Source organism: Dromiciops gliroides, chromosome 1 (genome assembly GCF_019393635.1).
Source record: "Dromiciops gliroides isolate mDroGli1 chromosome 1, mDroGli1.pri, whole genome shotgun sequence".
Lineage (NCBI taxonomy): Eukaryota > Metazoa > Chordata > Mammalia > Microbiotheria > Microbiotheriidae > Dromiciops > Dromiciops gliroides.
The window spans coordinates 249,630,091-249,643,182 of record NC_057861.1 but is presented as its reverse complement, the minus strand read 5'-3'; the positions used below and the strand labels follow the sequence as shown (position 1 = coordinate 249,643,182).

The 13,092-nt window shown below is 37.9% G+C and overlaps 1 protein-coding gene across 1 annotated transcript in view; it reads right to left on the bottom strand.

The window, feature by feature from the left end:
• The window catches only part of LOC122747982 (meprin A subunit beta-like), a 47,401-nt gene extending 44,486 nt beyond the window's left edge, over positions 1-2,915 (bottom strand). Inside the window, exons 1-2 of the mRNA XM_043993736.1 lie at positions 2,853-2,915; positions 982-1,000 (exon numbers count right to left, since the gene is read on the bottom strand). Of these exons, the coding sequence (XP_043849671.1) occupies positions 982-1,000; positions 2,853-2,915 (82 nt within the window). The remainder of the gene's footprint in view (positions 1-981; positions 1,001-2,852) is intronic.
• Positions 2,916-13,092: the final 10,177 nt, after the last annotated feature.

Here is a 13,092-nt window from a genome sequence, read left to right as displayed (position 1 = left end):
ACTTCCCCCGACTTCACAAGATTGCTGTGAGGCTCCGGTGAGATCACATAAAAGAAGTCCCTTGCAAACCTTAAATGCAATGTGTTGTTATTGTTATTGATATTATTGCTGTTGTTTTAATTGTTATTGTCACCACTCCATTAATGTTTTGGTGCCGTTCCCCTTCCCCATTCAATCACAATCATGTGGTTCCAGTTTATTATTATTACTGCAAAAGTCCTGGAATGTAGACTAGGGTCATTCAGCTTTTGGGTACAGTACTTAAATATTTGGGCAGCTAAGTGACCCAGTGAAGAGAATGCTGGTCCTGGAGTCAGGAGGACCTGAGGACCTGAGTTCAAATGTGATCTCATAAACTTACTAGCTGTGTGACCCTATGTGCCTCTGTTTTCTCATCTGTAAAATGAGCTGGAGAAGGCAATGGCAAATCACTCCAGTTTGCCAAGAAAACCCTAAATAGGGTCACAAAGAGTCAGAGATGTCTTAACTGACTGAATAACTTCCAAATTCTACTGTGCCACCTAGCAGCCCCACATAGCACATTTAAGCGTTTCAAATGCATTTTTTTTGTGGGGCAATGAGGGTTAAGTGACTTGCCCAGGGGCACACAGCTAGTAAGTGTCAAGTGCCTAAGGCTAGATTTGAACTCAGGTGTTCCTGAATCCAGGGCCAGTGCTTTATCCACTACACCACCTAGCTGCCCCCTCAAATACATGTCATTTGAACCTCACCACAACCCTGTGAGGTAGGTGTTATTAACCTCATCTTAAAGAGAAGAATGCTAATTTGGGAAAGGTCTTTCCCAGGGTCACATAGGTGGGAAGTATCTGAAACAAGATTCAGGTCTTCATGAAAAAACTCAGGTCTTCTCAGTTCCAAATGCAACACTCTAACAACTGTACCATGCAGTTTCCCTGCCCATAAATGAAATCTCATATCATTGGAAGTACTGAAAAGAATAGAAGTCAGTTGATGACTCACCAAAGTTTTCTAGCGCTGGCTGAGGAACAAAAAAGAGAAGAGAACACATTATCATGGGCAAGATTTATCAGGTGCTTCTCTTGATCTCACTGTCTTATATAGTAATAAGGGCATTTATTTACTACCTCATTGATGCTGATTCTTTGCCCTCAGGGTCCTAACCTTCATAAAATTTGAGAATCCAAACTGAATTTTTACTTGAATGAGTATTTGTCTTTAAAGAAACAAACAAAATGCCCTCCAGAACACATTAATGCACCATTGGTGAAGATCTAACTTGAGCCAGTCATTCAGGAAAGTAATTTGGAATGATGTGAAGAAACACATGAAAATGTGCATAGCCTTTGACCCAGAGATCCAACTGCAAGGCAAATAACCCAAGGAGATGAATGGAAAAAAGGTCCATATATATATATATATATATATGTGTGTGTGTGTGTGTATATATGTATATATGTATATGTGTATGTGTATGTATGTATATACACACATATACATATATACATATATACATATATATATTTATAGCTATACTTTTTGTAGTACCAAAGAACATAAAACAATATCAACACTCATCACTTAGTTAGCCAATTTGTAATACAGGAACATAAAGAAATATTGCTAAGCTCTAAGAAACCATGAATATGACAACTCCAGAGATATATTGTAAGATTTCTATGAACTGAGATAAAGTAAAGTAAGCAGAAACAAGGAAACCATGTACATAATGACCATAGCAATATAATTATAAAGAACAACAAAAAAAATTGGAAACTGAGTACCGTGAAATTATAATGACCAACCTTGGCCCCAAAGAAGTGATATGAGGTGAGGAAATATAGGTGGTGACATGAAGTATAGAGGTAGGGAAATAAGTGTGAAATATTTCCTATAATAGGAAATTGTTTATGCCTCAGTCTATTTCTTTGGTTCATATAAATAAGATAGGAGGGAGATACAGAATCATTGTCAATTATGGCTGTTTTGAGCAAAAGAAATGAATTGGTCATTTCAAGTTAATGCTATAAAATGTTTGCCATAGCACACAATACACCATCCTATTTGACACCAAAGGCTGTCTCACACATTAAGAATATGCCTATAGGGAGAAATACAAAACCACTCAAATACACATATGCAGTACATTTTTAGTAGTGGAATTTGAGACATACTTTACTTTCAATATAACAAATACTTTAAAAGAGAAGATGATTTACTCAGCATTTGGCTGCTCTTTTCAACTTAGAACCTCAGGTTTCTCTCCAAGCCTTTGAAATATGATTTAGTGATTTGGTTTTGTCTATGCATATTCGGCTAGTGAAGGATACCTCTCTACTTGCACAATGCTGGGCTAAAGCTAAGGAGGAATCAGAAAAGAATTCTTACTCTGCTGAGTCCTTCACAGTCCACAGTCAAATTATTCACACTGATGGTTTTTTTTTCAATTAACTTGTAAAAATAAATCTGTCATCAGCCAATACCAAAAATTCAACTAAAACAAATTACCATTTTCCCACATTATCAAAACCTAGTTTAGAAACAGTGAAACAAAAACAAAAACAAAAGAAAAAACAACTTACATCAAAGTCTCTTCTTAGTCTCCTATTCCTCTCCCTCGGTTCCCCTTCCTGCTTCCCAGTCCACTAGTCCCCTGTAATCATTCAATCTATCCCAAAAAAGTAAATTTTCTCTTCTTGCCCCCAAAAAGAATTCATTTCACTTACCCTGCCTGATTCACATAAAAGAAAACCAGTGGCTAAACAAGTTTTAATGGTACCACTACCCCACCCTTGGAGGTAATATTACAATCTGCTTATTTCTTTTCCTTTATTTTCCATATATCTTGTAGCATATGCCTTTTCATTCCTTACCAAGCCAGAGATCACACGGAGAGCCTCACAGAGCAGAACCCAAGGTAAACACCACGAATCCATGCTGCATGCAGAGCTAAAAGTCACAAAGTATGAAATTTCAAATGGGTTTTATTTATATACAGGCAAATATCATAAATTAGAGCCTTTGATCAGTGTGAGGCATCCTGTAGACTAGTCTCTTAGAGTAATTCTACAAATCAAGAGGGTAAAGACCATCAAACTGAGCACCTTCTAAAGATAGGCAGTTTATCCCATTTATTTTCAAGAAGCAAAAACCTGGGAGGAGCCAGCAGGGGAGATTAAATATCTAATCTGTATTTCCTAGTGAATGACAGGAAACCACATATGGTAAGAAGGTCAGCAACTACTCATTATAAATTGTTGATCATTATAGTGTTAAATAAATGCTTGTTAACTGAATGAGTGATGATCAACTGGATGAAGTCACAGGGAAGATGAATCCACTTGGGTCTTGATTGAAGCTTCCCATTGGGGAAGCTATCCAGGTCCACTGGGGATGAATTGGTTGACTTGGGGTGTTGTGAAGTACAATCACTCTTTTGCATTGCATTTATTAAAAAAGTGTCAGTTGAAGAATTGGTCTTTCTTTTTCCTTTTTCCTTTTCAAGGATATCCAGAGGAAAAGGAAAAAGGAAAAGAGACATTATGACATAAATTTAGAGTGGAAGAAAGCTTAAAAGCAATTCCAATATCTCATTTTACAAATCTTGAATGTTAGGCCTAAAGAGGTTAAGTGGCTTGCCCAAAGTCACACAAATAATAAGTAGTAGAGATGGGGATCAACCCCAAGTCCACTGAGTCCAAATTCTGAAAGGGGACTTGTCTCTTGATAGATGGAGAACTTTGTGGAAGAGAGAGTGGAAGCTGGAATGAGCTAGAGAATAAATGTAAGGAATGGCCAGATGACTAGAAAATTCACCTATTGTCTCTGGGCTAGTCTTGTGCTACCCATTACTCTCTGGGAATTTTCAGAAATGAAACCTGCTACCATTTGCTACCTCACACTCTCAAGGACTAAAGACATGTTGTGCATTATCAAGTTTTATCACTCAGTGAGTAACTGATGAGCATAGTTAAAAATGTCAAAGCTTCATAGTACTATGCACACAGTAGGTGTTTATGTAGGGCGATGATCAGAAAATTCCATGATAAATATGACAGGCTTAATAAGGAGATGTTTGTTTGACTTTGATCTAATATCCCTATGAAAGCTGAGTGGTTCAACTGAGGATGAGATGATTGGTTTAAGCTTTGGTGGGCCAGAGCCATCTTTTTCCCCTGGACCTGTAAAATTAGGGGTAAGGTACTGTTAGCTTTTTTTCCTTTTGGGGAAGATGCCCAGGGGAAGTGGAGCCAAACCCAAAAGCAAACTTGGCCCCCAGGAGGCCCAGGGACCTGCTTACCATTCCCTCTCCATTTATTCCAAGAGATAGCAACAGGTGAGAACAATGGTGTAAGGAGTGTTCCCATACATGGGATGACAAGGCTCTGGATGCAGCAATAGTAACAGAGGCATAGTATAGTTGCCTATGTGCTCAACCACACGTCCTGGGATAAAAAAAAAAAATAAAAAACAAGTGGCCAAGAAGTTGGAGTACCTAAACTCCACCCTTGTATAAAAAAGAGGGAGAAAGGAGGGGATCCCTTAGTAGTATCCACTTACTAGAGAGATTCAGGACCCATCTTCTGTTTAGAGGAGAAATAGTGATTTGACAGGGCCAGAACCTTAGAGGAAAAAGCAGCTTGGAGTCTAAGTGTTGAGAGAAAGAAGAAGCAACTCCAGGACAGCACCAGCCCTGTAACCTGCATAGTTAGAACAAATCCAAAGGAGCATAAATGTGCAGCTGATATTTGTCTCTACCACTGCCCACATCCATAGTTGGATCCTGCAAGTGGTCCCCCATTGCATGTTATTGCTACCATCTTTGGGGCCAAAAGGCTGCCATCTAGGGGGCTGCGGAACTAGCATGGGGATAAGTCAGCATTGCCCTTGGAGAGAAAAAAATATATATTATTACCTAGCATTTATATATTACTTTAAGATTAGGAAACTACATATGTTAACTCACTAGATCTTCATAACAACCCTGAGAGTTAGGGGATGCTATTATCACCATTTTACAATTGCGAGAACCGAGGCAAACAGAGGATAAGTGACTTGCAAGTCATCACAAAGCTAATAGGTATCTGAGGCAGGATTTTAACTCAGATCTTCCTGACTTCAAATCCCATACTCTCTCCACTGTGCCACATACCAAGGACACTTAGACCCTCCAGATATTTCCAAAAAACGAAAAAGAGCTGAGTCTGCAGCTAGCACTCCTTCCCATTTTAAAAATTCTGCCTTACAACATCTCCTGCCAACCAGTTCATCACAAATACATGTCTCCACAGGTACATCAATCAAAATACCAAACAAAGTGAGCCTCCCTGTAATTTTATTAAGTTGAACTGAGAACTCCCAGTTCAATGTTTTCAATAAGCACCTACTGTGCGCATAATACCATTCAGCTTTTCCGATCATTAATTATTTACTGCATTATAAAATTCAATAGTTCCCAATGAGTTTCTAGAGCAAGAAAACATGGGGTGGCAAAAAATAGCAGATTTCATTTCTGAATGTTCCCATTTCCAAGTTGCTGGTGCAAAGGCATTAATTCAGGGCAACCAGTGAGTTTTCTAAATACTTAATCACTCTTTGTCTTTATTCTTAACTTCATCTTTTTTTCTCTTTGCCTATTATCACTCACCCTCTAACTCAATGGTTCTACTCCCTCTGGTAGTCTCCTAAAGCCTGTGGATCTCAAGATAATGTTTTCCAGTGCTTGAAATATAATGCATGGGATTGCAGAGGAAATTGATTGTCTTAAAACACAATTATCCTTATAAAATTTTTTAAAAAAATTTAATAGATTCCCCAGGATAAGAATCCCTACTTTAACTCAACCACAACAAATTACTTCTTTGGGGGGGGGGTGAGTCAATTGGGGTTAAGTGACTTGCCCAGTATCACACAGCTAGTCAGTGTCAAGTGTCTAAGGCCAGATTTGAACTCAGGTCCTCCTGAATCCAGGGCCAGTACTCTATCCACTGTGCCACCTAGCTGCCCCAACAAATTCCCTCTTAATTTTCCTAGCTCTTCTCTCTGATCTGAAGTAATTTTTTTATACTCTTGACCTGGAAAACTGGTAACAGGCATCAGGGAGGATTCAAAGAAGACATCCCTAGAATGCCATGAATGACTCAAGAAATACTGAGCTCCACAATCTCAGAAAAAACATGAATAGACACGCATGAAATAATGAAGAGTGAAATGAGCAGAACCAAGAGAATGTTGTATACAGGAATAGCAATATTGCCAAAATTGGCTTGAGCAACTAAGTCATTTTGACTATTATAAATACCAAAATTAACTACAAAGGACCCATGAGGAAGACTCTATTTGCATTAATGGAATTATGAATAGAATGATTTTGCATATACATATGTGTGTATGCATATGTGTGTATGTGATTGCAACCATCTGGGAGGGTGGGGGAGAAAAAAAGAAAAAGAAAGTTTCATAAAAATTTCAATATAGATTTTCAAGGAATAGCAAGTTGTACATAATAGATTGGCAGTTTCAGGTGCAATCATCTTTGTTTTCCTTTTTTCTATATTATGAAAATGCTTGTTTCACTTCTTAAGTTCAGAATAAAGTAAATTTTTAAAATAATAACAACAAATATATACTTTGACATTTTTACCTTATATACTATGAAATACTCTGGAGGGCAGTGGGTAGTTCAAAAATCCATTTTAAAAATCAAATTCAAAAATAAAAACGTTTCTGAAAGACCTAAGATGATGGCTAGGAGGAGGCTAATGAAAGAGCCTACTGTCAAAATCTAAAACATAATCTTTATTTTACAATGTCATGGCTAAAAGGCTTTCTCTAGGTTCATTCCACTTAGAGAAGATAGGAAATCAAGTTTTTTACTAGTACAACAATTTCAGTCCTCCAGAAGCTGTATCTGCTTCATTCAAAAAGAAGCTTGCAGCTCTCATTACATGTATCTATGCTACAGGAGGCATTTTGGGGCTGCTTAAATGTCTATCTTTGAGGGGCAGCTAGGTGGCACAGTGGATAGAGCCCTGGCCCTGGAGTCAGCAGTACCTGAGTTCAAATCTGACCTCAGACACTTATCACTTACTAGCTGTGAGACCCTGGGCAAGTCACTTTACCCCAATTGCCTCACTAAAAAAAAAACCAAAAAAAACAAATGTCTATCTCTGGGCCATTATGAATCCCTTCAACTTCCATACCATCTTTGATAAGATACCTAGTAATTTATCCTATTGATGGATGTTATTTAGTTGTGTCAGACTCTTCATGACCGAATGATTTGCCATTTCTTTCTACAGCTCATTTTACAGATGAGGAACTGAGGCAAACAGGATTAAGGGACTTGCCCAGGGTCCCATAGCTAGTAAGTGTCTAAAGCAAAATTTGAACTAAGAAAGATGACTCATCCTGATTTCAAGCCCAGCACTCTATCCACTGCTCCACCTAGCTGCCCACTATGACTGGTTGCCAAGTTATAATGCCAGCTCTGGTCCTAATACCCAAGGCAAGAAGCTTGGCAACAAGTATGGACAGGGTGGCAATCTCCTTGGCAAACCCAATGTGTTAAGCTCTAATTGCCAAAGACCAATCACTCTGGGAACTGCCCAGGCTCCCAGGGAAAGAACAGTTGTTCTAAGCTGGCCTGTAGCCTTTGGTTCAAATAAGAAACATTATATGCAAAAATAATGTCCCACCTGCAAATGAGTTTCAGTCAAGCAACCCAATAAAAAGGGATAGGACTGGACTTGAAATTTCACTGATGTTGGGGGCCTGAGAATGACCTCTACCAAGACAAGCTCAAACCAGGTCTTCATTTTAGAGCTGCCTAGAACAGAAACATCAAACATACCATAAGGGGAACACTAGCAAAGGAGAATCTGGCCAGAGCCAGATTAAAATGTAACTGGGAAATAGTTGACAAAATAAATAAAAATACAATAGAACATAGACAGTGTTAATATGTGGTTTTCTAAGTCAATCTGAAGCCCAAAGGAATCTTTGTGTATAATTTAGGAATAACTGTTTCTATTTGACTTTGACACCAAAATAGCCTAGAGCACAGCTTCTTACACTGTAGGTCCTGACCCCATATGGGTTCAAGGCCAGTTTCCACGACCCTAAGGAAGCTGCTGAGGTTGAATTCCTGCCAGGCTTCTGAAGCAATATATCTTATCTCTGTTCTTGCCACCTGATGCTCATCTTGTAGATGAGATCTCATCCTATCTATATTACCTCCACATTACCTCCATAAAATAAGCCACAGGCAATAGGAGCAGGGACAGGACAGGTAGCATCAAAAACCTGGCAGCCCTTTTGGGCATGTGGAAACTAAGGCCTAGAGAGTTGAACTGACTTGCCCAAGATCACACAGGCAAGAAATGACAGCACTGGAATCTGATCTATGGTTTTCTGTTTCCACTTTCTGTATCACAAGTTAATATGTATTATGGTGATGGTGATGGTGATGAGAAAGACATCATTTATTACCTAGACTAGAACCTTCCATTCAACCCTACCAATCTTCCAACCTTGGTGCCAAGAAGAAGTTTCAGGACATTTACCCATTGTATGCAGGATCAGCATATGCAAAGTCTCTTGTTTTAATATCCATAAAACTGTCTCTAAACTCTGTAAAACTTTCAGGTACACTTTATCTCTAAATGATAAGCCTGTTGACTAAATTCATTATTTTGCTATGCCTTGATTTATGATAAGCTTTACAATATCTTTCTGTCCTTCAACTATAAAATGATGAATAAATCTGAAGTGTGATGAATAAGTATGATTCATCTTCCTTCAGGCCACTGTGTGAGTGTCCCCAGAGGCTCAAAGCTAGGCTTTTTTGTCTTTCTCTAGAATGTTGCCTTTGGTGACCTTTTCAGCTCTCATATGTCTGATTGGCATTTCTGTTCAGGTGACTCCTAATATATATAATATTAATATTAACAAAGAGTTAAAAGTCAAAAAATAGGGGGCAGCTAGGTGGTGCAGTGGATAGAGCACAGGCCCTGGAGTCAGGAGTACCTGAGTTCAAATCCAGCCTCAGACACTTAACACTTACTAGCTGTGTAACCCTGGGCAAGTCACTTAACCCCAATTGCCGCACTAAAAATAAATAAATAAATAAATAAATAAATAAAGGTCAAAAAATAGGCTGGGAAAATGAGCAAACAGGAAAAATGCTGACCATAAAAAGTTTCTATGGTGATAAGGAAGATCAAAATACACCCTCAGAAGAATGTAACAAAGTCAAAACTCCTATATCCAAAGCTTCCAAGAAAAATATGAATTGGTCTTGGGCCATAGAAGCTCTCAAAAAGATTTTTTAGGGGCAGCTAGGTGGTGCAGTGGATAGAGCACCGGCCCTGGAGTCAGGAGTACCTGAGTTCAAATCCGGCCTCAGACACTTGACACTTACCAGCTGTGTGACCCTGGGCAAGTCACTTAACCCCAATTGCCTCACTAAAAAACAAACAAACAAACAAAAAGATTTTTTAAATAAAGTAAGAGAGGTAGAGGAAAAATGGAAAGAGACATGAGAACGATGCAAGAAAATCATGAAAAAAAAAGTCAACAGCTTGGCAAAGAACATACACAAAAATACTGAAGAAAATAACACCTTAAAAAACATAGTAGATCAAATGGTAAAAGAGGTACAAAAAGCCAATGACGAAAAGAATGCCTTGAAAAGCTGAACTGGCCAAATGGAAAAGGAGATACAAAAGCTCTCTGAAAAAAATAACTCCTTAAAAATTAAGATTGAAGACAGCTAGTTAGCACAATGGATAAAGCACTGGCCCTAGATTCAGGAGGACCTGAGTTCAAATCCGGCCTCAGACACTTGAAACTTACTAGCTGTGTGACCCTGGGCAAGTCACTTAACCTTAATTGCCCAACAAATTGGGGGGGGGGCGGGGCAATGGGGGTTAAGTGACTTACCTAGGGTCACACAGCTAGTAAGTTTCAAGTGTCTGAGGCCGGATTTGAACTCAGGTACTCCTGAATCCAGGGCCACTGCTTTATCCACTGCGCCACCTAGCTGCCCCCAACAATTTTTTTTTTTAATTAAGATTGAAAATAGGATTTGGCAGCTTCCACATTAAAGAATTGCAAGGCTTGGAATATAATATACCAGAAGGCAAAGGAGTTAGGTTTACAACCAAGGATCACCTACCCACCAAAATTGAATATATTCTTTCAGGAGAAAATGACATTTAATGAAATAGAGGATTTTCAAGCATTTCTAATTATAAGGCCAGAGTTGAATAGAAAATTTGACCTCCAAATACAAGACTCAAGAGAAACATAAAAAGGTAAAAAAAGAAACAAGAAATAAAAACTGTAAGAAATTTAATAAGGTTAAACTGTTTCTAGTTCTATATGATAAGATAGTATTTGTAAGTCTTAACAACTTTACTGTAAGAATAATTAGAAAGAGTATATGTAGACAGAAGGTGTGGTCATAAGGTGACATTGATGGAACAACACACCAGAAAACAAAATAAAGGGGTAAAAAGAAATTGCATGGAAGAAGGAGGGGAGAAATTGAATGGGATTAATTGTATACACACACACACAAAGAGGCATAAAAGAACTATCATAATGGAGGGGAGGATGGGGGGCACAGGCAAAGATTAAACCTTACTCTCATCAAAGTTGGCTCAAAGAGAGAATAACAAACACATTTTTACCCTATAAGGAAGTTTAAAAATGGATGGTGCTAATAGAAGAGGAGGGAGGACTGATACAAGGGAGGCAATATTGGAGAAGGTGGTGATCATAAGTAAAACATTTGTGAGAAGGAAGAGGGTTAGGGGTCAGAGTGTGGTGGATAAACAGGTGAAAATAACATGGAGAGAAATAAACAGCTAGTCATCATAATTATAAATGTGAATAGGATGAAGTCACCCATTAAACTGAAACAGATATCAGAATGGATTAAAAACCAAAACAAAATATGTTGTTTACAAGAAACAAATTTAAAGCAGAGAGATACACACAGGCTACATGTAAAGGGCTGGAACAGAATCGATTATGCTTCAGTTGAAGCAAAGAAAACAGGGGTAGCAATCATGATTTCAGACAAAGCAAAAGCAAAACTGGATCCAGTTAAAAGATATAAAGAAGGAAACTATATCTTGCTGAAAGGCAACATAGACAATGAAGTCATATCAATACTTAACATATAGGCACCAAATGGTATAGCATCCAAATTTTTGAAGGAGAAGTTGAATGAGTTACAGGGGTATAAGCAGCTAAAATTCTAGCTATACTATCTAAAATCTAACAAGTGGTTGCCAATAAATTATAAGCATTAGCAAGAGTATTTAAATGTTTAAGTATTTATTAAAGAGCATTAGGATCAGAGAGAAAGGTAAAAATCTAACTATTTCTAAGAGACTCTATCATCCGACCCACCATGGTGAGCTCAGGAACCAAAAGAGACAGAACCCCTCCACCAGGGTCTGCTTCCTACTTCATGTCCCCCTCCCAGAAATGGGAGGCTCCTCAAGTTGATTGGCTGGTAGCCTTGATAGACAGTTCCCACGAGCAAATGTCACTTCCTGATGCTAAGTACCTTGACCACATGGCTTGCCCTCAGAGGCCTTCTCCTCATGGCGGAGTTTTGCTACAGTAAGTCTCCAGCAGGTAGTGTCATTCCAATTGTTACAGAAAGAAATAGATAATAAAACTACCTTAGTGGGGGACCTTAACCTTCCCCTCTCAGAACTGGATAAATCTAATAAAAATAAGTAAATAAGAAAGAAGTTAAGGAAATGAATAAAATTCTTGAAAAGTTAGATATGATAGATCTCCAGAGAAAATTGAATGGGAATAGAAAGAAATATACCTTCTTCTCAGCAGTACATGGGACCTATATGAAAATTGACCATGCATTATGGCATAAAAACCTTACAATTATATGCAGAAAAGCAGAAACAGTAAATACATCCTTTTTTGTTGTTGTTTTTTGTTTTTTTTTAGTGAGGCAATTGGGGTTAAGTGACTTGCCCAGGGTCGCACAGCTAGTAAGTGTTAAGTGTCTGAGGCCAGATTTGAACTCAGGTCCTTCTGAATCCAGGGCCGGTGCTCTATCCACTGCGCCACCTAGCTGCCCCTGTAAATACATCCTTTTCAGATCATAATGCAATAAAAATTACATTCAATAATGGACAATTGAGAGAGAGATTAGAAACCAATTGGAGGGGGCAGCTAGGTGGTACAGTGTATAAAACACTAGCCCTGGATTCAGGAGGATCTGAGTTCAAATCCACCCTCAAACACTTGACACTTACTAGTTGTGTGACCCTGGGCAAGTCACTCAACCCTCATTGCCCTGGAAGAAGAAAAAGGAAGAGGAAGAGGAGGAGGAGAAGGAGACAGAGAAATCAATTGGAAATTAAACAATCTGATCCTAAAAAACAAGTGGGTCAAAGAACAAGTCATAGGAACAATTGATGATTTCATTAAAGAAAATGACAATGATGAGACAACATATCAAAATTTATGAGATGCAGCCAAAGCAGTTCTTTGGGGAAAATTTATATCCCTAACTGCTTAAATGAATAAAATAGAAAAAAAGCAGATCAATGAATTGGGCATTCAACAACAACCAAAAAAAAAAATAGAAAGTGAACAAATTAAAAATCCCAAATTGAAAATCCTAAAAATCAAAGGAGAGATTAATAAAATTGAAAGTAAGAAAACCACTGAATTAATAAATAAAACTAGAAGCTGGTTTCATAAAAAAACTAATAAAATAGACAAACCATTGGTTAATTTGATCAAAAAATGAAAAAAGAAAACCAAATTACTAGTATCAAAAATGAAAGGTGTAAAGTCACCACCAATGAAGAAGAAATTAAGACAATTATTAGGAACTGTTTTGCCCAATTATATGCCAATAAATTGGACAATCTAAATGAAACCAATGAATATCTACAAAAATATAAACTACCCAGATTAGCAGAAGAAATAAAATATTTAAATAACCCAATTTTAGAAACAGAAATTGAACAAGCCATAAATGAACTTCCTAAGAAAAAATTCCCAGGATCAGATGGATTCACAAGTGAATTCTACCAAACATTTAAAGAACAATTAATCCCA